Source organism: Hyperolius riggenbachi, chromosome 2 (assembly GCF_040937935.1).
Source record: "Hyperolius riggenbachi isolate aHypRig1 chromosome 2, aHypRig1.pri, whole genome shotgun sequence".
Taxonomy (NCBI): Eukaryota; Metazoa; Chordata; class Amphibia; order Anura; family Hyperoliidae; genus Hyperolius; species Hyperolius riggenbachi.
Genome location: NC_090647.1, coordinates 285,040,241 through 285,064,631, shown reverse-complemented (window position 1 = coordinate 285,064,631; position 24,391 = coordinate 285,040,241). Strand labels below are relative to the sequence as shown.

General features: G+C 43.1%; 1 protein-coding gene across 7 annotated transcripts in view; it reads right to left on the bottom strand.

Annotated features, from left to right (window-relative positions):
- SPOCD1 (SPOC domain containing 1) overlaps window positions 1–24,391 on the bottom strand; it is a 222,897-nt gene that overhangs the window by 179,513 nt on the left and 18,993 nt on the right. For 5 of the 7 annotated variants that reach the window (XM_068265400.1, XM_068265401.1, XM_068265406.1 and 2 more), the window contains exons 3-4: window positions 16,126–16,170; window positions 1,567–1,680 (exon numbers count right to left, since the gene is read on the bottom strand). In XM_068265400.1, the coding sequence (XP_068121501.1) occupies window positions 1,567–1,680; window positions 16,126–16,170 (159 nt within the window). The remainder of the gene's footprint in view (window positions 1–1,566; window positions 1,681–16,125; window positions 16,171–24,391) is intronic. The other 2 variants (XM_068265402.1, XM_068265404.1) reach the window with 1 other exon arrangement.

Sequence of the window (24,391 nt, the reverse complement as noted above, 5' to 3'; positions counted from 1 at the left end):
AACTGTGTCGGCTGAAAACATGAAATTGTGCTTCTTTACTAAACAAAATAAAAACTAATAGTAAATGTGAAACAACGACATGTAAATAGCAATGCTTACCATAAACTACTGGTAGCATTTACAAACAAGTCTATTCGCGAGTGAATAGAGCTCTAAAATCACTAGGCTATGTTTCATTCATTGAAGAAAGATCTGGAAGAAGATCACACCTAAAGAATAGTGGGTGTAAGTGAAAGTGTCAGTTATGCCTGTAGAATTTCTGACGTGAAATAATATACAATTTCCTGCAGCAAGCTCCCTGTACCAGAACATGTTCACATCATAGTACTCCTCCACAACATACTGTATAGAGATTATCCATTCATTCCATAAAGATTTTCCTTGAAGAGAATCCATGAATAAGCAGGTGATTGAATTAAGAAGCTAAAATATTTGTCTCCAGTTCACTCAGTGTGATGATGAGATTATGTCTCACTTCATCCTGTTTCAAACTACAGAGGAAGCAGATATAAGACATGATCACAAATAGTCAAAAACCTCTAAACCAATCACTTCATCACACCAATTACAGTCTTCTATATGATTTTCAGAAGAATCTTTGTGGAATGTACTGATCATCTTTAGTGTTAGTAACATAGGTTGAAACATCTACCCATCATGTCCAATCTGGCATAACTGAAGTTGTTTTGATCCACATTAAGGCAAAAAATACATGCTCTGGGAAGCCAAAGCCAATTTGACCTGGCAAGAGCAGGTCCTTCCTAATCACACAAAGCAGTCAGATAAATTCTCCAAATCACAGCACCACCCTTTAGGCAACGCAGATGGCCATGCAATCGAAATGCAATGCAAGCAATCGTACTGCCATCAGCGTTGCCATGCACTGCTGCTATCATTTATTACGGTGAATGGGATCATTGTCTGCATTTTGCTGAAAATGCATGCAGCAGTGCGATAGCGCATCGCACAGCTGCACATCACACACAGTCTGAATGTCAGAAGTGCTGGCCATGCACTTCTGACGGTCTTGCGTGTTGCTGACTATACGTGCTGCTGAAATACGCACGGCAGCTTGTATTGAGTGAACAACGCCTTAGTAATTGAAACTAGGCATACCAGTAGCCTGGCATACTGAACAACAAATTAATGGGGAGACATCCCTTTTCCTCTTGCATTGCCTTAAGGGAGGGACAAGGGATAGACTATTAGGATTCTGCCCTCCAGCAAAGCTCTATGGGACAGAATGCAAGGCCCAAACCCCCAGAGATTGTGTGACTTTGCTTAGCTTGAAGGGGTTGTAGGTACCTCAGATTTTATTGGAAAGATGGGAGTGGAAGCACATTATTTGCCATTCAGATATATGAAGAGTGAGATAACTAGAGTACTAGAAAGAAGCTGCTGTCTTTCTGATGACCAGGTGTTCTTTCTTTTTATCAGCTAGCCATTAACAGTAGAGTCTAATCGGGTAAAAAAAAATGTAAAAATATTAGTTATTGACATTTACAAATTTGATTAAAAAAATGCAAGTATAGTTATTTCTACTAAAGTCTTTTAAACTTTTCCTACCTTTGGACTTTGCTCAGGCTCATCCAAAGGATTCTCCAGCTCATCTAGTATCTGCATTTCTCTGGAATCAGCATCCCATGATCCCAAAAGTCTTATATTTTCTCCTTCTTGTCTCTGTAGCAATGATATAATAAACTTTAGAACATCAAAGTATCCCTCACAGAAGATAAAGATTGCATTTACAGCTTTGTATGTGCAGAAATATGCATGTGTCACCTCAATGTGATATGAAACATGGTGATTTGCAAAAATGTCTCTTGAAACTAACCTTGCAAAAAGCTAATTTCCAAAAGCCCCTAGAGCAGAGTTCCCCAACCCTGTTCTCAAGGCCCACCAACAGTACATGCTTTGCAGGAAACCACATACATTCACAGGTGGGGTAATTAGTGTCTCAGCAGAGCTGATTACCTACCTATGTGGATTTCTACAAAACATGCACTGTTGGTGGGCTGTGAAAACAGGGTTGGGGAACACTGCGGGCCTAGAGGATTTCTCTAGGAGAGATTTGTTATGCTACCTGTGGTCAATCCCTCTGGGTATACTGGCTATGATCTTGGACCTCCTGGCCGTGGAGTCCACCAGCTACATGCATAGCTATTATACCTCCATTTTGCATGCACTGTTGCGTTATGCTGAGACACACTTGATTTTGTTTCTTATAATTGTACCCCTTCACCCTTCCTTCATCGCCACTTTACCCTTCTCTTTTTTCCCCACAGCAGCTGGGGCCCAGACCCATTGAGGACCAATATGCACTTATGATATGGATAACATCCTTGAGGTGCCTAACCTTGAACACTAAGGGGTTAAATGTCCCTGAAAAAAGATCAGCATTACTTACAATGTTGTATAAAGACAAAATAAGCATAGCCTGTATACAGGAGAACCATTTCAAAGCATCCATGGTACCCAACCTTTCTAATAGAAGGTTTCCATACATTTATCATAGCAACAACCAATACTCAGTCTAGAGGAACAGCCATTCTCCTTTGTGAGGATGTGCAGCTTGCCAACCTTCAGATACTAAGCGACCCCAATGGGCATTTTTTCTTATATATAAATATAAAAATCATATGCTCACTATAGGCTCCTTTTATGCAGATAACGCATAACAAAATAATTTCCTAAAAGCCTATGAATACGAATTAGACACATTTGTAAAATGTAATATCCATCTGGAAGGGGACTTGAACTTAACCCTTGAACCTGACTTAGACATCTCATCATGCAAATAAGCTATCTCTAAGAAGCTCCTACATAAATTTCATGATGTTCTCCAGAAAAGTGAACCAGTGGACTGGAGAATATACTGTATAATCCAATTGTAAAAGACTATACTTTTTTCTCATCTCCACACAACACATATGACAATTGACTTCATCTTTATATCCCTTATATAATGGGCTCTCTGAGGTCCAAGCAGCTGATATTGGTCCTACCACTTAATTTGCCCCAATTTTGGTTGATCTGTCCATGCGGATTGGCACTTTGAGAGCTCATTTTACAAACCAAACAAATCAGCTAGCAAGCTGCCTCCGAACTACAAGCATACTTTGAACAAAGAAGAACTATCTCCTTATTATACATGGGAAGCACACACATGCTATATCAGAGTAAATCGGGAGGTTTTGGTGCACAGGCGCCTGTCATAATTTAGTATCTCCATGGACCACAATGCACGTTTACAGCTAAGAGGGTGATGTGGGGATCTTTTTGACAGAACATTGCAAATATGGGAGCGCCGTGTGCGAAACAGGTGGTTTCGGCAACTGGTGCTGAGCGCCAAAACCAAATGGCCCATAGCAGCAATGTTATGCTGCGTGGGGCACATAAGAGTAGTTCGGGGCTCCTCTCTCCGAGTTGTGACGACTTGGAGGGGGAATAGTATTTAGCGCCACCGGGGAGTTTAGCGGCAGTAGGGAGAGCCGTCATTCGGTTCTTCCATCGTCCAACTCAACGACTGCGTACTAATATGTCCGCCACCGTTTGGATCATTCTGGTGTGGCACTGCGGTTTTGGGGGGGGGGGGTGCGCTGGGTGGTTCTTTTCATGCCCACTACAGAGAACGGCAGGGATGGGTGAACAAATCGGCAGTGGGTTTGGCTATATTTTAGTCAAACACATATAGCGGCAAAATGGGCAAACTCACAGGTAAAATAGTACACTGTAGCCCAACCTTTCTCAAACTTTTTAGGTTCAAGGAACTTCTACAAAATTTAGTGGATCTCAGAGAACCCCTGCATAAAAATGTGGGATACAACTCACGCCAATTTTCCCTTCTACCCACTATTATATATCTCTAGGTTAGCAATAGTACTATAGTCATAATACATATACATCAATCACTACACCATGTTACAAATGCAGAATGTCCCACATATGAAATGCAACCATCACCCCCATATGAAGTGCAGAAATTACCTCCCCATATAATATGCAGCAATCATTTCAGATATGAAATGCAGCAATCACCTCACATATGAAATGCAGCAATTACCTCATATATGAACTACAGCAATAACCCACATATAAAATGAAGCAATCGTCCCCACAATGTAGCAACTGACTCCACATATGAAATGTAGCAATCACCCCACATATAAAATGTGGAAATTACACCCATCTGAAATGCTGTAATCACCCCAACATAATAAATGCAAAAATGATCCTACATAGGAAATAAAATGCAGCAATCAACCCCATATAAAACACAGCTATCACCCCAAATATATAATGCAGCAATCCCCAACCACCCAAACTGAAACAATCATCCCACATATACAATGCAGCAATCACTCTGCCATATATGAAATGCAGTAATCAACCCCCCATGAAATGCAACAATCACCCCTATATAAATGGCAACAATTATTCCACACATGAAATCAAAACAATCACTCACGAGCATGAAGTGCAACAATAAACAAACATTCTATCATTGGTGTCAGTGGGCTTTGATTATACACCTCTCCTCCACTGCCACCAACTGTCCCTCTCCATAGCCAATCTCCATCATTGGGGTTAGTGGGCTATCAAACCCCTCCCCATTTCGCATTACTAGGACAAAACCCATGGATCCTGGCATAAGTGGGTGACTTAGGCTCTCCCAGGGCATGGAATCTAAGTGATTCACCAGAGTGCCCGGACTTCTTTGCTGTGTGGCCAGCAGGTCCCTCCCTGGATTACCCAACTGAAGATGTACAAAAAGGGAGTCAGAGTACTGAAACTGGTCAAGGTCTAGGCCAAAGGCAATCATATCGCCAGGTCAAGTGGCATTTGTACCTTAGAGGGAGGCAAGGGAACACTAATACGAACTCTTAATATGATTTATTGAGACAGTTCTCAGTCCATCCGTAAGTTGCTCCTTTCAACAGATGCTTAAAAAGCATTTGATAGGTAGACTGAAACTACACAAATAGCACTTTGAACTACATCGATATTCCAAATAGCATGTGTTCCACCTTATATTCCCATTCCAACACTAAAGTAAAAGCGAATGACGCTTTTGACAGTCAAAATGGCACAAGGCAGGATGTCTATTACTCTGGAGCCTTTCTTTTGCACTGCCAGGGCTAATCCCTCAGTCCATGTCTTCCATTTTCCCAAATCAGAACACAAGGAAGCAGATTACGTGGTTGACTTATTATTCCATCTTACTACTCCCCACATATCACCTAACCTTATGCAGTGTTCTCCCTAGCATGTGTTAGGTGGGCGGCCCGCCCGGACAAGTCAGGTGACCTCCCGGAAGAGAAACCAGGCCGTGCCTGAAAAAGAATCAGTCCATTTGATTTCAATTGCAGCTTCCACATCGTGGCAATTTGTCTCTCTTGTCTCCTCCCCACCCACTCAGCTTGCAGTACAGTAGCCAATTGGTTAGGAGAGGCTTTGAGTAATGTTGTTATTCAGAGGCCCCGCCCCCGTATCAGGAAGAAGAGCGGCACATGCTGGAGCTGGCAGGGGATCTGCACGCTGTTTATCATGGGAGGCATTGCCCCTCACTGCTAACTTCCAGACATCAGTAAAATGAGAGCCGTGCTGGGTCTGGAATTTATATACAGTAAATCCCACTGGTGGAGGATTCAGCCAACATTTCCTCCCACTCTGTCACAGCTGCACTCACCATCTCATTCACAATGCCAGCATTGCTGAAGAAAGATAATTCTGTAGCTGGTCAATTAATTTTTCTTTTTAAAGGAAAACTTTACTTATACGTAGGATGTGTTTTTTTTTACTCTTCAACATGAAGTAGTAGCTCTCCCAGGGTCACTCTCTTCCCCATCTCACACAGACACAGTGCATAACTTACACTGCTACTACTGGGCTGCAAAAAAAGTTATTAACTGTGCATAACAATGTTTTATGCACGTTTTGGTACTGAATGGAGGGGATTTATTTGCAGCGCTAGTATGATGTAAAACTTTAGGGCTTATTCACACAATGTGCTATGGTGTCAGTTATGACAAACTGCACGTGTGTGATCCATATGGTAACATGATAGTCCATAGACTTTCATGTTACCATTCACAGTACAGCTTTGGGTTCCTGCGTGTTCAGATGTAACATGTTCAAGAATATTTTATTGCACGAAGTGCACATTTTCCCAAGGTTCCATTGTGCTGCGGCTGCCCACGTGCTTTAATGCATAGCAACATGTCAAACGCATGCACAAAATTCCATTTGTGCATGCGTACTGTAGTGTGAATGAGCCCTGTCTGGCTTTACAGTGGAAACCACTGAAGCATGAGGATGCGTGGAACATATCCGACAAGAGCTTTCAGACATGGTATTGCAGCAGCATTCGCCGATGTTTAGAAGCGCAGCTGTTCTGCTTTGGTATGGCTGTGCCTGCGCAGTAAGCCAAGATATTTCTATCTGTTGAACAGATAGAAAGGATGCTAAAAAGTCAATGCCAAACTTCAAAATCAATCTTACTTTTTTTATTGAAGGTTAATATTAATTCTCATGTCCCCAGCTCTTACTCGTACATCAGCCGCAAAAGAGAAGTTGCAGTGCATGCTGGGGAAGGTTCTCCTTTACTTTTTCTCCCCTTCTCCGCAGACACAGCTAGTTCACCCTGATTGGCTGCAGCCTGTGTCAATCTCACACCTATTCCTCTCTCATTACCCGCCTCAGTGTCTGCTACCGTCCGCCCCCTCCCCGCACTCCAGCCGCATCGATGGGCATCCCCGCTGCTTCAGTGGGCACCTCCGCATCCATGGGAACCCTCCGGCCCTGCTACCATTTCCATAGGGACTCCCCCTGAATTTACCCTCAACCCTGCAGCATCCCCGCTCATCCCGCAGCATTACATAGCTTAGCGGGGGAAGAATAAATGCAGTTTCATCGCCTGGAACCATGTTAACATGAGTAGCATGGCTGGGGGGTTCCCGTGGATGCGGGCGTCCCACTGATGTGGCGCTCTCTATTGCTGTGGGGAAATGGGGGGAGTAAGGGAGGAAATTACATCAGCATTGGCTTCAGCCGGAGGGACTAAAGATGACTCCTGCCAGGGAACAGAATTCTCCTTATTTACTTTTTTTTACTTTATAAAATTCACTGAAATCAAAACGTAGACAGTGCAATTAATCTGTTATGTAAATAGAGCAAGTATTTATCTACTTAGATATGTCGGGTTTTTTTGCTAGCATAGTATGGCTGAAAGCTCCTCTTTAAGAAATGGGTGGGTATGGAAGAGGAACTTATCACCTTTTCAGTGAACCTCACTCCATAGGTTATCAATACCTATAAGCCAGCCGCTTCCTTTGTGGAACAACCTCTGAGTATCTTTACTAAATACAGGGATAGGCAGAATGTCTCCCCTGGCCTTGTCAATCCAATTTTTGCCCCGGGGCCTTCTACACATAGCCACTTAAGATGGAGAACACTGTCCAGATTAAAATTCTCTGAAGACAGAAGAGTGGGTATCCCTAGACTTCCTTAAAATCACACTAAAGTCCACAAACTTAGAAACTTGGAGCCACTTCTTTCAATTCTTTTGTCATAAGGTTCTCGGCTAATCTCTCCCTCATTTTGCAGATGTCTGCCTTGGAGAGAACCCCATCAGGAGCATGGTCTAACTCAGTGATCTGCAAATTTAGCTCTCCAGCTGTTAAGGAACTACAAATCCCACAATACATTGTGGGAGTCTAAGAGCCACAGTCATGATTCATAAAGGAAAATGAATTGTGGGACTTGTAGTTCCTTAACAGCTGGAGAGCCAAGTTTGCAGATCACTGGTCTAACTGACATGCTTGATGTTAAAAAAAAAAAAACTTAGTTCCCATCTTAGTAGCTTCACTTCAAATGAAAGAGTGATCTTTCCTGGACATTCTCTGACCAACAATGGAAGAAAATCCTGATCTTAGCCCACAAAGCCTCTATATCCTCGAGAAGCCAGGAGTAGGGATACAAAATCTTTTCAAGATGGTATTATACTCCTGCTAAACTGAGCAAAATGTTTAAACTGAACAACCTGTTTCCTAGCTCTTTGTCCCTATGCTGGAGCAACAGAAAAGAAAGGGGAACCCTCATTCATATACTTTGGCAATTCTCAATGCTCACCCAAGCCTGGAATGAAGTCAGATACTTTATATTCAAAACCAGAGACTGCATGCGGTCTAAGTCAGAGAAAAAGTAAAGGGCAGCCAACTAAACATACACTTTCTCATTTAAGTTTTCCTTTGATACCTGGTAGTTTTCTGCTCTAAAGTTTCACCCCAGCAGCTGTGTCGCAGATCCAAATTTTAGTAGAACATCAGTACCAAACAGGAGCAAAAGGACAAGAACTGAGCAACAGTGAGAGCTTCATGATGGGAGGCTAATAAGAATGCTGTGCCTGCTGCTTGTGTGGAAAACGTCCCAACTCAGTTAGATTTAGTGATTTCCTGAGGCAGACAGGACAAGATAAAAAGCCATCTTTTTATATAATGAACAACTGTGCAGACTGGGTCTGTGTTTAACGGAGCCTAATATCTTGCATTTCATAACTAATATGAATGTTGAGGCTATGAATGAGGTTTATAAATATAGACACAATGGGGAGTCTTCACACGCTACATTCAGGTGAAAATAAAGCTTATGCTTTTTTTATCAACCGCAATACAATGTTTTAGTCTAAAAACCTGTGTTGGTCCTACAAGTTGCTTCAAGAGATTTGTGACAGCTTTCAGGCAGAAAATAGGAAGTGCCTATAATAAGAAATCTAGGATACGTTTTATTTTGGTGCAGTACTATTCCTGAGGGAGATTTATGAATCAAGCATCTTAGCTATTGTATATATGTCTTGCACTACTCTGGAACTAGACACTGTGTGCTATGTAACGAGATTGATAAATCGCTCCCTGTGAAATTTTCTTGCTTATCTTTGGAGGAAGAAAGATATTTTGAGCTACTCAGTAACTAATGTAACTAAAGCTGCCTGCAAACTTTAATTTTATTCCACCAAAATACACATTTGTGATTGTCTCAGTCAGAAATCTAAAACATGTTGAGGTGTTCCAAGACATGTCTGGCCTCCTCTTCTGCAATTATTTAATGTCATTTGTTCCATGGGAACATCAAAGTAAGTTCCAGCAACATGGTGCCATTCGCTCATCCAAACCCATCCACTCCCCTCCGAGAGATGAATAGCTTGTGTATACAGTGATCATTCGAAGACTCCTGCTCAAAATAATCTTTACATATTGTTGTGGGAAATATAACTCTAATGTGTGTATGGGGCTTAAGAACTTTTCATTAAATAGTCTGTTCTACAAAAGATTGCTTTAGTATGGCAACAGCTTGTCTTATATTTCTTTGACCAAATTACTCATTCCTCTGCACTGGAATGGCACCAGCATTAGTACATAAATTTGGATTCATGGCTAGTTGCCTTATGAGTGTTTGAAAAAATATCTTCCTGTACCATATTAGACATGTGAAAGAGACACCATGAGTGGTCAACACAAACAGTCCCCTAACTCTGTAAGATCCAGTAAAGCTTAAAAGATGTACCTGGATATAAGTTTACTTTTCAAGCTAATAAAATTAAAGGGATACTGTAGGGGGGTCAGGGGAAAATGAGTTGAAGTTACCCGGGGCTTCTAATGGTCCCCCAGACATCCTGTGCCCGCGCAGCCACTCCCCAATGCTCCGGCCCCCCCTCTGGTTCACTTCTGGAATTTCAGACTTTAAAGAGAATCTGTATTGTTAAAATCGCACCAAAAACATACCAGTGCGTTAGGGCAGGGGTCCCCAACCACCGGGCCGCGGCCCACTGCCGGTCCGTGGGCAGTTGCCACGGTGGGTCTGGCCTCTCACCCCCCTCCCCCCGCGGCCGCCGCTCCTGTCACCTTATGAGCTGGCGGCCGCTTCCTGTCACTGATTCCCCGTAGCCGCTTTGAGGATTGCAGCATCTCCTTTTACAGCAGCGCTTCCTGCGCAGCTGCTGTAAGGAGGGAAGAAAGCGAGACAGCGCCGGTTTCCATGGTAACGGCAATCGCCGCTACAGGAAGCCGCTGCCCCGCTTTCTTCCCTTCTTACAGCAGCTGCGCAGGAAGCGCTGCTGTAATAGGAGATGCTGCATTCCTCATAGCGGCTACGGGGAATCTGTGACAGGAAGCGGCCGCCAGCTCAAAGCAGGTAACAGAAGCGGCGGCCGCGGGGGGAGGGGGGCTACACTGGGGCACTATACTAGCTATCCTGGGGCACTATACTAGCTGCACATGGGGCACTATGCTAGCTATACTGGGGCACACTGGGCACTATACTAGCACTATACTAGCTATACTGGGGCACACTGGGTACTATACTGGGGCACACTAGGTACTATACTAGCTATCCTGGGGCACTATACTAGCTATACTGGGGAACACTGGGCACTATACTGGTGCACACTAGGCACTATACTAGCTATCCTGGGGCACACTGGGCACTATACTAGCTATCCTGGGGCACTATACTAGCTATCCTGGGGCACACTGGGCACTATACTAGCTATCCTGGGGCACTATACTAGCTATACTGGGGCACACTGGGCACTATACTAGCTATCCTGGGGCACATGGGGCACTATACTAGCTATACTGGGGCACACTGGGCACTGTAATAGCTATCCTGGGGCCCACTGGGCACTTTACTAGCTATCCTGGGGCACTATACTACCTATCCTGGGGCACATGGGCACTATACTAGCTATACTGGGGCACACTGGGCACTGTACTAGCTATCCTGGGGCACTATACTAGATATACTGGGGCACACTGGGCACTATACTAGCTATCCTGGGGCACACTGGGCACTATACTAGATATCCTGGGGCACACAGGGCACTATACTAGCTATTCTGGGGCACTATATTAGCTATCATGGGGCACTATACTAGCTATCATGGGGCACTATACTAGCTATACTGGGGCACACTGGGCACTATACTAACTATACTGGGGCACTATACTAGCTGCAGCGGGGTACCTAGACTCCCTATACTGGGGCAACTGTGCTTGCTGTGCCGCGGCGAATAACCCCCCCCCCCCCCCCCGGGCCCCAGAGAAAATGTTGGACGGTTACCGGTCCCCGGGCTGAAAAAGGTTGGGGACCCCTGCGTTAGGGGACATCTCCTATTACCCTCTGACACAATTTTGCCGCTCCTCGCCGCATTAAAAGTAGTTAAAAACAGTTTTTAAAAGTTTGTTTATAAACAAACAAAAAGGCCACCAAAACAGGAAGTAGGTTGATGTACAGTATGTCCACACATAGAAAATACATCCATACACAAGCAGGCTGTATACAGCCTTCATTTTGAATCTCAAGAGATCATTTGTGTGTTTCTTTCCCCCTGTTCTCATGCACTGAAGTTTCAGGCTGCTTGTTTCTTCCTGCAAACAGCTTTGCCCTTGTCTGTAATTCTTCAGTATGTGAAAGCTCAGCCAGCTCAGAGGACGATTTCTCCAGCTTGTAAAAGATAAGAGAGAAGAGAGAAGCTGCTCTAATCCTAAATAACACACAGGCAGTGTGCATAGAGGGGCCTGGAAGGGAGAGTTCATAGCAGAACCACAACACTGAAGAACTTGGCAGCCTTCCAGATACAGGCCGACAAGTCTGACAGGGGAAAGATACATTGATTTATTACAGAGACAGTGATAGTATAAAGTGCTGCAGTAAGCCAGAACACATTAGAATAGCTTTTTGAACTTGTAGGATGATAAAAAACAGGATGCAATTTTTGTTACGGAGTCTCTTTAAAGTCTGAAAACCACTGCGCCTGCGTTGCCGTGTCCTCACTCCCACTGATGGCACCAGGAGCGTATTGCGCAGGCCTAGTATGGTCTGTGCCTGCGCCATGCACTCCTGGTGACATCAGGGGAAGCGAGGACACGGCAACGCAGGCGCAGTGGTTTTCAGACTTTAAAGTCTGAAATTCCAGAAGTGAACCGGAGGCGGGGCCAGAGCATCGGTGAGTGGCTGAGCCGGCACAGGATGTCTGCGGGGGACCATTAGAAGTCCCGGGTAACTTCAACTCCCGACCCCCCCTACAGTATCCCTTTAAGCAGAGGATAAAATTATCATTATTTGTAAATTAAATAGGTCAATCATAAAGAGCTGAATTAAGGAAAATTATGATTGGCTGAGCTACAGAAGATTCCAACTCTCCTCAATGTATCTAGTATATGGAAAGTTTGCGAGGTTTTGTAACAAATACAGTATCTCACAAAAGTAAGTACTCCTCTCACATTTTTGTAAATATTTTGTTATATCTTTTCATGGGACAACACTGAAGATATGACTCTTTCAGACAGTGTAAAGTAGTTAGTGTGCAGCTTATATAGCAGTATCGAATTACTGTCAGAATAACTAAAAACAGCCATTACTGTCTAACCCGCTGGCAACAAAAGTGAGTACACCCCAAAGTGAGGAATGTCAAAATACTGCCCAATTAGACATTTTCCCTCCCCGTGGTCATGTTACTTGTTAGTGTTACAAGGTCTCAGATGTGAATAGGGAGCAGTGAGTTCATTTTAATCAAAGTTGGTGTTATTGCTCTCATACGGGTCACTGGTAGTTCAACATGGTACCTCTTGCAGAGAACTGTTTGACCATCTTAAAGGATACCCGAGCCGAGTCGTAATAAAACAGTTTGCCTTTACTTATTTGGGGCTTCTTTCAGGCCCCTGTAGTCTTGTAGGTCCCTCGCTGTCCTCCTGATCCCTTTCATTGATTTGCTGTGCAGCCTGGTAAATGGTAACGTGATCATGGGGGCGCGCTGCCACGTCAGTTCATGTGCATTAATGCGCCGAGTCCCAGACTTTACCGGTCTGCATGACATTAGCTCTTCACTAGTAAAGTCAGAGCAAATGCTTACAGAATGGCTTAACAGCACACGCGAGTGTATATCCGGTTTATCATGGACAGCCAAGATGATAAAAAAAAAAAAGAAAAGCCCTCACCTGGGGAGCCTTCCAATTAGGATCATATAAATTGCTCCTCCTTGTCCACAAAATTTCATGCAGAGCTCATATGATAAACTTATGGATTAATACAGCAGGTCCATAAGTATTGAGACATTGATACAATTCTAACATTTTTGGCTCTATACACAACTACAATGGATTTGAAATGAAACAAACATGTGTATAGATTATAGGACACAGAGGAATGTTCTCTGCCCAATGACATGCCTCTGTGACCTTTTGGTGCTACCATCAGTCCCCCCTGGGCTCTGTTGTCCCCCCTCAAAGCTAGCGGCAATTTGATTGTCTCTGGCTTCCTTTTCCCTTTCAGCCATCAATCACTTGCTCCCCCCGTCTCCGTCAGCTCACACCCCCACCTCTGTCAGCTTGCTCCCCCACCTCTGTCACCTCACTACCCCACTTCCCAGCTCCCTCCAATCAGCAGTCCAATCGGCAGAAGAAATCCAAGATAGCCATGACACAGAAGTACTTCCTGGGTCATGGCCATCTTGGATTTCTTCTGTCGGTGATCGGAGGATGAACTGGCGGAGGAGGATGAACGGGGCCATGGAGAGCGGCGTGGAGCAGTGCAAATTGTTCTGGGAGGCGGCGTGCAGCAGGTAGCATGTTTCTCTTTTTCGATGCCGCCTCAGGTTTTCTTTAACTGCAGACTGTCAGCTTTGTTAGAATGTTAGAATTGTGTCGATGTCCCAATATTTATGGACCTGACTGTATGGCTCTTAATCCATGCAGCCACTCCACAACAGCAGTATGCATGTTGGATTAGTATGGCTCTGTAAAATTAAGAGTTATAGGCACATTTTACACTCCAGCAGTTTTGGTTGTGTATATCGCTTACAGGGACATAAAGAGACAATCATGGGAGAACTTCCTTGCTCACTTAAAGCTGTATTATTACAAATGCCTAGATACAAAAATGGGATGGTGACTGAAAATACCAAATTGCTTTATTCAAACATCAAGGATCACATAAATATACATGTAAACCATGTTGATTACAAAACGGTGATAGTGTGGCAGCTGGAAATGCAATAGGATAACACTGAGATAGTTCCTCCCACAATCCCGTGATCAGGAGGGGATATTCATGGTCACAACATAAAGTTCTATATAGATTGCAGTTATGCAGATTGCAGCAACAAACTATTTAATTACATTCTCCAAAAGGCAAAAGATCATTCAAAGGAGTTAAAGTCTGGCAGGAAACATGGCTGAAAAGTGTACTAGTTAAGGGCTCTGCCTCTGATACAGGAGACCAAGGTCTGAATCTTGGCTCTGCCTGTTCAGTAAGCCAGCACCTATTCAGTAAGGAGTTCCTTGGGTGGGTCTCCCTAACACTGAGTGCGCTCTTGTGGCTGCCTCACAAGCGCTTTGAGTCCGACAGGAGAAAAGCGCTATACAAATATAGGAATTATTATTATTATATTATAGGATAAATCCTTATGCAGCCTCCTGTTGCATAAGACAAGTGCTCCATAAAGCTTGACAAAGGATTATGCACGAAGTAGCAGAGTGCAATACAATGCATTCATAATTGAATAGTTGAGGAGTTAAAGCCCACCAGAATGAATCCTTATGCAGCCTCCTATTCAAATACGTCACATGTTGATATACTGTACATCCTGTATGATAAGTGGATCAGGGATGAAGATGAATCAAAAAGGCATGCAGAAGCATGCACCACCAAATCTAAAAATCAAAGCCACAGTCAGAGTGGTTTTGCAAAGTTCAGTAAGCAATAGCATTGTTTTGAACAGCATACTTATCTCCAGTGTAAAGAAGGTGGAAGCAGTAGTCACTCTGATGATGCCGGTTCACTCACCGGTGAAACCAGTTGGCCTGTGACAATGGCGGCGGTGGCAGTGTGGAGCAATTACTCATTACATTGAAGATATTAATGCTGTTCAACACAACCCTATTTCTATTGCATACTGAACTGCAAAACAACTCTATGACTGCAGCACAGTGGATAAATAAGCTTTTGAATTGCACTTGTTGCTGCAACTGGCCTCAGGATTAACATTTAGAACTAAGGATTTTGATGTGATCTCACTGCAGTGATCGCCAGCAATTCACAATTTGTGGAAAATGAAAAAGTGGTGCATGCAGCGCTTTTCTGAGATTTTGGAGTGATTGAGATTCAAATGTTATAAGATCACAGTCAGTGAACAAAACGAGAAAAATCACTCTGTAAAACACTAGCTATTTTGCAATCCTTTGTGAATGGGACCTACCAGAGGAAAGGCAATTCCCTCAGTAATTAGGCAGCAGCTTACAAAGGAAGAATAAGTCTCTCCAGCTGGTGCTCTTGGGAGTAATCTACGCAGGCCCAGAATAGTGTGTAGATAGCGGACCACAGCTTATGGGTCTCCGACTGACATATTGCAAATGCCCCCTCCCACTTTCCACTATAGCTGGATTCAGAATACTGCAGGGGTCAAATAACAGGCTTCCTATAACGTAAGTCCTACTACATCTGGGTTTACTATAACAAATAAAAATTCTGTGAAATCCAAACGTGGACAGTGAAATGCATATGTAATGCAAGTACAGCCAATATTTAGCTACTGATATATGTGTTTTTTCTCTCTGAGACACTATTCCTAACAGCTCCTCTTTAATAACATCATAGTAGGTGGGTGAGCATGAGCTTTCTGTGTACTCTGTGAATCAGTGCTTGGAGTTTTTCCTAGTCCAGTGTTTGGAATTATCATTTAATTGTTCTTCTTTTCTTGATATATTCTTTATTAGTGAAAGATTTCTAAAGCTACCATCAGCCAGTCAAACACAAGATTGCTAACATGAGTACGAGGATACTTGTGTCACCCAACGTTTTTCAGAAAGCAATTTCAAAAGGCATTACAAACATTTGCATCCATTTAACTCATCCATCAAGCAATGCCTTCTATTTGTTCATTCAACAAATCAAATAATGTTTTCTTGCAATTAATTGAATGCCAAATTGCAGTTCATAGACTCTGTTATGGGTGGATGCACAGAAAATCTTTCTAGCCTAATTGCGAATGCTAACATGACCTTTCACTTTGATGTGTTTGCAACTTAAATGAATCTAACTAAAGTTAAACAGGAATGTAAATGACATACATACATAAAACACAACTTTGACACCATTTGGCTGGACAAAGTCTTCTTCCTGAGTCACAAAGAGAAGATACACACTGTAATGTGGCGATATTACAAAGTCAGATGATGTAACCTCTTAGCAAGATGTGGTTTGTTATAGTGCAAGGAAGCAAAGAGTATGCTCTACAGATAAATAATACAGCTTTCAGTTTCTTACAAGGTGCATTACAAATCATATGTGATCAGTTGGAATGGATGAACTAGACCTAATTAGTGCTCCAAATTGTGCAGGTTCACAAAGCATTAAACACATCCATCCTCTCATTCTATATTTCCTTCTTATTTTTTTCTTGTTAAAGAGACTCTGAAGTCTCCAAAAAATTAGGTTTTTACTTTAAAACCGTCTTTAGCATAATTGCCCCACCTAAACCCCGTGGCTGAAAACTCGATTAATCACCTCAAACTCCCCGGGGCACATTGCAGGGAACGCTTCCGTATAAAGGCAGAGCTTTGGGTTGTAGCTCTGCCTCTACACGCATCCATCAGCGTGGATCACCACCTCTCTGTCTTCTTTCACGGAGAAGGGTGGGGGAGAGGCGGCAATCAGTGCTGATTGACGCGCATAAAGGCAGAGCTACAGCCCAAAGCTCTGCCTCCCCGGGCAGCAAAATTCACGACCAAAAAAGTTGTGGATTTTTGCCCAGCGAGTTTGGGGTGATTAATTGAGTTTTCAGCTGCGGGGATGTGGCGGTTTAGGTGGGGCAAATATGTTAAAGACGTTTTTAAAGTAAAAACCTGATTTTTTTTAGAGGCTTCAGAGTATCTTTAACTCGGCCTTCAATTTTTTTTACATGCGGCCGATGTTAACTCCTCTCAGTGTAGTCTACTTTCAGAATTCTACTGTTGGGTGGAAATCTACCAAGTGTCACCAAATCCCATTATAACTTGAAAAATGCAAGTATCAAGTATAACATTTAGGGACCAGGATAACACCTCATTTGGCACAATTCATAGGCTCTAAACATTTTTTGATGGCGTGACAATCTTTTTATTCCTGATCACAGAAGTGTGGTCGCACTGGACCCGTTCGGGCTTTGACAGAAAGACCTTACAATGCAGGCACAAGCCGTCAACAAAGCCATGTTGACAGTCTTTCTAGGGATGCAGAACTGGAGTGGTGGAGGAAGACGGGAGAAGCCTCTGGATTATCCAGAGGCTTCCCTCTATCCAGGTAAGTACCCATTTGGGGCACTTTTTCTGATACAGACATCCTTTAAAACTCCATCTGAACCTAACAGAACATCTACTTTATAAATATGAATCTAGTGCTCCTACAAACTCATTCTTGTGAATACTAGATTCAGCAATGAACAAAATGTATACTGCCATATTAATGTGCCAGAAAAAAAGAAACTTATGTGTAGGCAAGTATTTCATTTTCCAATTTCCCGGCACATACATTGCAGCAAGCATGTGTGAAATAACTATAAAACATACAGGGAGGTTAGTGTACAAGAACAAAAAATGTATTATTATACAACATTTTGAGACAGAATCAAATGACCAAGGATAAAGAAATAATTCTGTGCACAGAAGTTTAGCTTTTTTGCTGCTCTACAGATGGTTTCTGCTGGTACTTTTGAGGTGGCTGCCATTCCTCTGGTGGATTGAGAAAATACCTCTTTTTGAATTGAAATTGATATGCCTCCTGTATAGTTTTAACTAACCAAGATGTAAATGTTCAGGAGAATACAGCAAACTCTTTTGGGTCAAAATTATCCGTCAGAATTTTGGAATGTAACAGTACCTTTCAAGAATGCTTTCATGCATCTGGTAACATCTAAGGGGTTAAATTATCCTTTTGTTTAGAAGGTGGGGAGGGAAAACCCTTGATTAATATGAAATAAAGTAGCCACTTTAAAGAACTACCCAAAGTACTACTCTGTCTGGGAAACAAAATTGAGGAAGGGTTCCATATGCTCAACACTTGTACTTCCAAGACCCTCTTGGCTAAGGAGATAGAAAACAGGCCTACTGTGTTCAGAGTTGAGCACCAGTTAGAAAATGATTGAACATCCAGCACCACGCACAGAGAAAAAAGGTTTTGTGGGAGTCAAAGTTTTGTAACTCCATGTTTGATCTGTATGACTAGAGGGTAAACTGATGATTTCTAACCCAGCAGAGATGACATAGCTAATACCTGAACTTTAACAAGTGTAAGTCAAGAGCTGACTGCTGAAAGCCCACAACATTTTGTATTTGCGGCCAGTGAGGGCTGAAATTGTTTTCAGATACAAACTTTGTTAATTTCCTGCTCATTTTCTGACAGGAAGAAGCTTTAGATGGCTTCTGGGACTAAAACAGGGTAGAAGATAGTTCGTTTGAGCAGCCGAAGATTGTAGGTTTTGCGCTTTCAAATTCCACGCCATTAAATGAAGCTTTAGTAGATATGGTTGAAGCAGGTTTACTTGTGATAATATGTTCTGAGTTATGGAGAGTTCAATGGGAATTATTTAATTCAGTTCCCAGAGGAATAGAAGCCAGGGTATCCTTGGCTAATAAGGCAAAATAGTAATGATCACGATTCCTTTCTCAATTGTTGTAGAAGGTTGGGAATTAGAGGAGTGGGAGGTAATCCAGAGTGAAGTTCCATGGATGAGCAAGGCAATCTACTCCTGCTGCTGTAGGGTTCTGGTACATGGAGGAAAATACTGGAATTGCGGTTTTCACAGATGTGGCTAAAAGTTCTACTTGCAGTGTGCACAATGCTTGCGGTAGATGAAGGAAATTTTCACTGTCCAATTCCCCTAGACTGTTTTTCCCAAACTCTCTGCTGAAATGAGTGTAGAACGAAGGCGGTTACCCCTTGTCCCTTTTTCTTTATGTATGATATTGCTGCTGTGTTGTCGATTTGTAAGAGCACTGAATAATAATTTCACACCAGACAAGAAAGGATTTCATCACAATGAATGCTGCCCAGAGTTCAAAATATTTGATGGAGATGCATCAGACAATTTTATCTTTATTAGGTTGTTCTGGCAATGTGGGTGTCATTGTTTCATTTACCAAGTATGAAGAAGGTGAACTAAGTATTTATCCAGGTCCTAGTCAACTTTTCACCAGGTTTATACATTTTTGCCTTTCAAAATGTGCTTTTTAAGAGGTCTTCTAAAGTTTAGTCACCTAGGATGATGTGGCTTTGGGTTCTGCACAATTTATCCAGATTTTGCTCCTGTTACTATAAATATTGCTATATCCATTTTTGGTCCAGAAATAGTGCTATCAAACACTATCGATTTCCGATTCAATTCTGTTATCTTTTCTTATCTACTTCCATTCACTTCTAGGAGAAATCGATCAGAAAAACGATCAAAAATAAGATCGGACAGGTTGGATATTATCTATCGAACCATCTATCTAACATTTTGTATGGTGTGTACCTAGCATGATGACTGACAAAGCTGAGTGACAGGACTGACTGGTGACTGACGGTTGACTAGCAGGCTGACTAAACTGACAAACAGCATGGCCACTGGCTGGGGCAGTAACGTGGACTAAAGAGCACTGGATGAAGATTACTCAGAGTTTAAATGCACGCATGCGCTTCTCAGAAGCCCGCTTGATGGGAGGAGTTGGAGGACTGCATCCATGCTATCCCAGCTGGCCTCCGAGAACAGCAGAAGCCAAAGTAGCGGAGAGATCTGTTGGATCCGTGGATGGGTAAGAGTGTCCCAAGGAACTCCGTGGAACTTGTTGGATTTGAAAAACTAGTAGTTAGGGACTGCTCACTGCTCACACATAAGCATTAAATAAAAAATCTTCAGCATGAACAAATGGTAATGCTGTGAAGATACATTAAAGAGTCATGGGAAGGCCCATAAAAGTACACTGACATTAAAATGTCTTCAAAATGCCTACATCTGAACCACTGTAAAATGACTATTTAGGAACAATTCTAATAATACCTCTGAACAAGAACTGAACCCGGTTCACACACTGAACATTCAAATAATTGCAGTCTTATACTTGTTTGCAATAATGCCGGGGATTTCAGGTTTCTTCACAGATAGGCATTTCAAAATTATTCATAATGCCTCCCTTCCAGAGCCAAATTTACATTTTGTCATCCCCTAGACACGCCCTGCCTACCAAATACAGTTGTAATTTTCATGTACTGCAGACCCTCCTCCTGTGTGCTATAACACTCCTCCTGTTTCATGCACACCCACCTCCCCCATTTGCAACCTTCATGTGCAGTAACCCCTTCCTCCATGTATATAGTATCCCACAAAATTAAGTACACTTCTCACATTTTTGTAAACATTTTATTATATCTTTTCATGGAACAACATGGAAGATATGACACTTTGATACAATGTAAAGCGGTCAGTGTACAGCTGGTAAAACAGTGTAAATTTGTTGTCCCATCAAAATAACTCAACGCACAGACATTAATGTCTCAACCACTGACAACAAGAGTAAGTACAGCCCTAAGTGAAGAATGTCAAAATTCTGCCCTAAGTGTCAATATTTTGTGTGCCTACTATTATTTTCCAGTACTGCCTTAAAGGGAACCAGAGGCCCCAGGAAAAAGATACTATACATACCTGGGGCTTCCTCTAGCCCCATACGCACGGATCGCTCCCACGCCGCCGTCCTTTGCTGCCTGGATCCGCCGGTATCGGGTCCCGTCAAGGCCGCCAGTCGGCCGGCAGACGCGGCCAATTGTCCGCATCACACGGCGCTCCCTCTATACAAGTACGCATGAGGCTGCCTACTGCGCAGCCGCATACGTACGGGTATGGAGGGAGCCGCTGTGATGCGGACAATTGGCCGCGTCCGCCGGAAGTGACGGGACCCGGTACCGCCGATCCAGGAAGTGGAGGATGGCAGCGTGGGAGCGATCCAGGCTTATGGGGCTGGAAGAAGCCCCAGGTATGTATAAAAGCTTTTTCTTTATTTTTGTACGTTCCTCTCTGGTTCCCTTTAACTCTCTCGGGCATCGAGTTCACGAGAGCTTCACAGACTGCCACTGGAATACCCTTCCACTCCTCCATTACCAAGCTGTGGATGTTAGAGATCTTGCACTTCTTGATATACTTATGGCAACAGCTGCAAATATTTTTTAAAAGTTTGAGGTCCATGAGGCTATAACCAACTGTCCTTAATGTGGCCACAATAGGAAAATCAGCCCAGAATGGGTAGAAGTTTAGTAAGAACATCGGTATCTGATAGCACCATCCACTGGTTTTTGACTAACAGCAAGCACAATGGAAGAGCAATAAAAAAAAAAAAGTCAGAGCGCAATTTTCTAATATGTATACTGAAAAGCATCAGTTCTTCATCCATACACCAAAAAATTGAAGCTTTTAAAGTCAAGTATACCACACTTACCTTAAAGTGTACCCGAGCCAAAGCACAGGTACATCATCAGATACTTACCTAAAGAAAGGGAAGATTGAGGATCCTATTGAGGCTTCCTTCGCTACTCCGTGGTCCCCCGTTGCTTCCCCGGTCATTGCGCACACTTAATCCAGGGGGCTGCGCTCAGCAACGGAGGACCACGGAGTAGCAAAGGGGGGCCGTGAGTTTTGGGGTGGGGGGGGCGCCCAGCAATGGGGTGCTTGCAACAACCGAGGTGAGCCTCATTAGGATCCTGATCTCTTCATAGTGAGTATCAGATTTTGCACCTGAGCTTCGGCTCAGGTTTGATTTAAAGAGACACTGAAGCGAAAAAAAATGTTATGATATAATGAATTGGTTGTGTATTACAGATAATTACTAGAAGACTAGTAGCAAAGAAAATATTCTCATATTTTTATTTTCAGTTATATAGTGTTTTTTTATAACATTGCATCATTCTCTAATATTTGCAGTTTACACACTACTCAGCATGCTAAATGATTTTACAGAGCAGTCTTGTGAACAATTGACATGTCCTCTGGCAGAGAAAAAGAAAATACAGTGACTGACAGTTGTGATAACAAGTTCCAGAAGACAGAGCGCTCTGCGACTTTGAAAGTCGTGGAGCTCAATGGCTTTTTTTTCATAGATAACAACTGGAGTTTCTTAAATCTTCCTGTACTGGAAACAATATTAGACTTATGTCTCTGCTCCTAATGTTTTATTTCTGAGCTATACTACACAAACAAATCATTATATCATAATTTTTGTTCGCTTCAATATCTCTTTAAAACATGAACAGTGTTCTCCCCAGAATTTTTTTTTCAGCCGGAAATGAAAAAGTAGCCAGGTAGGGTTGGATTTCATAAGGGGGGGGGGGGGGGAGTTGCTGTGATTTTTACATTTCACAAGGACGCTATTTCATATAGATGTTATTTGCTGCTGGGGTTGAGGGGTATTGCAGATAGTGTAAAGGAGTCAGTATCATACTAAATTAGTATAGAGTTGGTCCCTGTACACTATCTGCAATACCCCTCAATGCCAGCAGCAAATAACATCCATATGAAATAACATGCATGTGAACTCTGCAAGAATCACCCCCCACCCACACACTGCCCTTTCAAGCCACCTGCACAGCCCGCCCAGCCAATCACTGTTCCACCAGGAAGCGTGAGGTCACACATGCATAGTAGCGCTCCTGCAGTGTACAACGGCAGCTTTTGCTAATGTGCGAGAGCCGGGCACTGATTGATAGCAGGCAACTGAATGCTCCTCCCTGCAGGTTAAGGTTTACAGCGCCGGCTTTTGCTAGCTAACCAGGCGCATGATTGCTCCTGGGCGGTGATTCAAAACAGTCGGGCAGCCTGCCCACCTACCTAATTAGGTGGGCAGGTGTTCTCCCCAGAATTTTTTTTTCAGCCGGAAATGAAAAAGTAGCCAGGTAGGGTTGGATTTCATAAGGGGGGGGGGGGGGAGTTGCTGTGATTTTTACATTTCACAAGGACGCTATTTCATATAGATGTTATTTGCTGCTGGGGTTGAGGGGTATTGCAGATAGTGTAAAGGAGTCAGTATCATACTAAATTAGTATAGAGTTGGTCCCTGTACACTATCTGCAATACCCCTCAATGCCAGCAGCAAATAACATCCATATGAAATAACATGCATGTGAACTCTGCAAGAATCACCCCCCACCCACACACTGCCCTTTCAAGCCACCTGCACAGCCCACCCAGCCAATCACTGTTCCACCAGGAAGCGTGAGGTCACACATGCATAGTAGCGCTCCTGCAGTGTACAACGGCAGCTTTTGCTAATGTGCGAGAGCCGGGCACTGAATGATAGCAGGCAACTGAATGCTCCTCCCTGCAGGTTAAGGTTTACAGCGCCGGCTTTTGCTAGCTAACCAGGCGCATGATTGCTCCTGGGCGGTGATTCAAAACAGTCGGGCAGCCTGCCCACCTACCTAATTAGTCCTGGGGAAAAGACTGATATAAGGTGTGTAAACACACGCAATGGTTCACAGACTGAGTTCTGTACGGACACTTCACTCTGCTGTAGGGATGGCCAATGAGTTGCAAATAATCCCCAAGGTGATGCAGGATTATGTAAATTCATGCATCTTGAAAACCAAATCCTGGCATTGTGACATTTGATCGGTTCATTTTTAAGCTGAATAAATGTGGATACAAAACTTGCATAATAATGAATCAACTTGCAGTTATTTGCATCTCATTGACCTTGCACTTTCCTGTAGCAAAACAATGTGTTTTTTTCTATGGAAGGGCAGGAGGGACAAAAGCACATAATAGAGCGACTTCTGGCAGAAGACTAAGCATTCCGGTTTATTAAATCATCTTGGGGACACCCGTACACATTATTCCATTTCCAGCTGATGAAGCCACGAACAGCAGCAAGCCATCTATGCACTCATCTGGGCTCTTGCACAAAGTCAATAGCTGCACCGCACAGATCTCATTGATAAGCCAAATGCCACACGGCACCAGTTCCTACACGTATTTAGATGTTGCAGAGTAAAAATTCCTGCAATACATCCCATAATGCATATATTCCTGCACTGCCTCCCGTGGTACATAGATTCATGCACTGCATACCAATCCCTGCACTGCCTGCCATGCTGCATACCAATTCCCAGTCTGAAATCAATCCTGTATAGCAGTTCTTGCCTACTGGACTGAGTCTCGGGTTTAACTACACTGCTCTGCAATCAGCGTGCAGCTCACACCTTAAAAAAGCACCATTATATTCTCATTTACAGCACTCGAACAACACAAGAAAGCTGATCAGCAAGCTGCAATAACTGCCTTGTGGAACTTGTAAACAGCATAGAACAGCCCAGCACCAGCCCCCCGCACTGCACGGCTGAA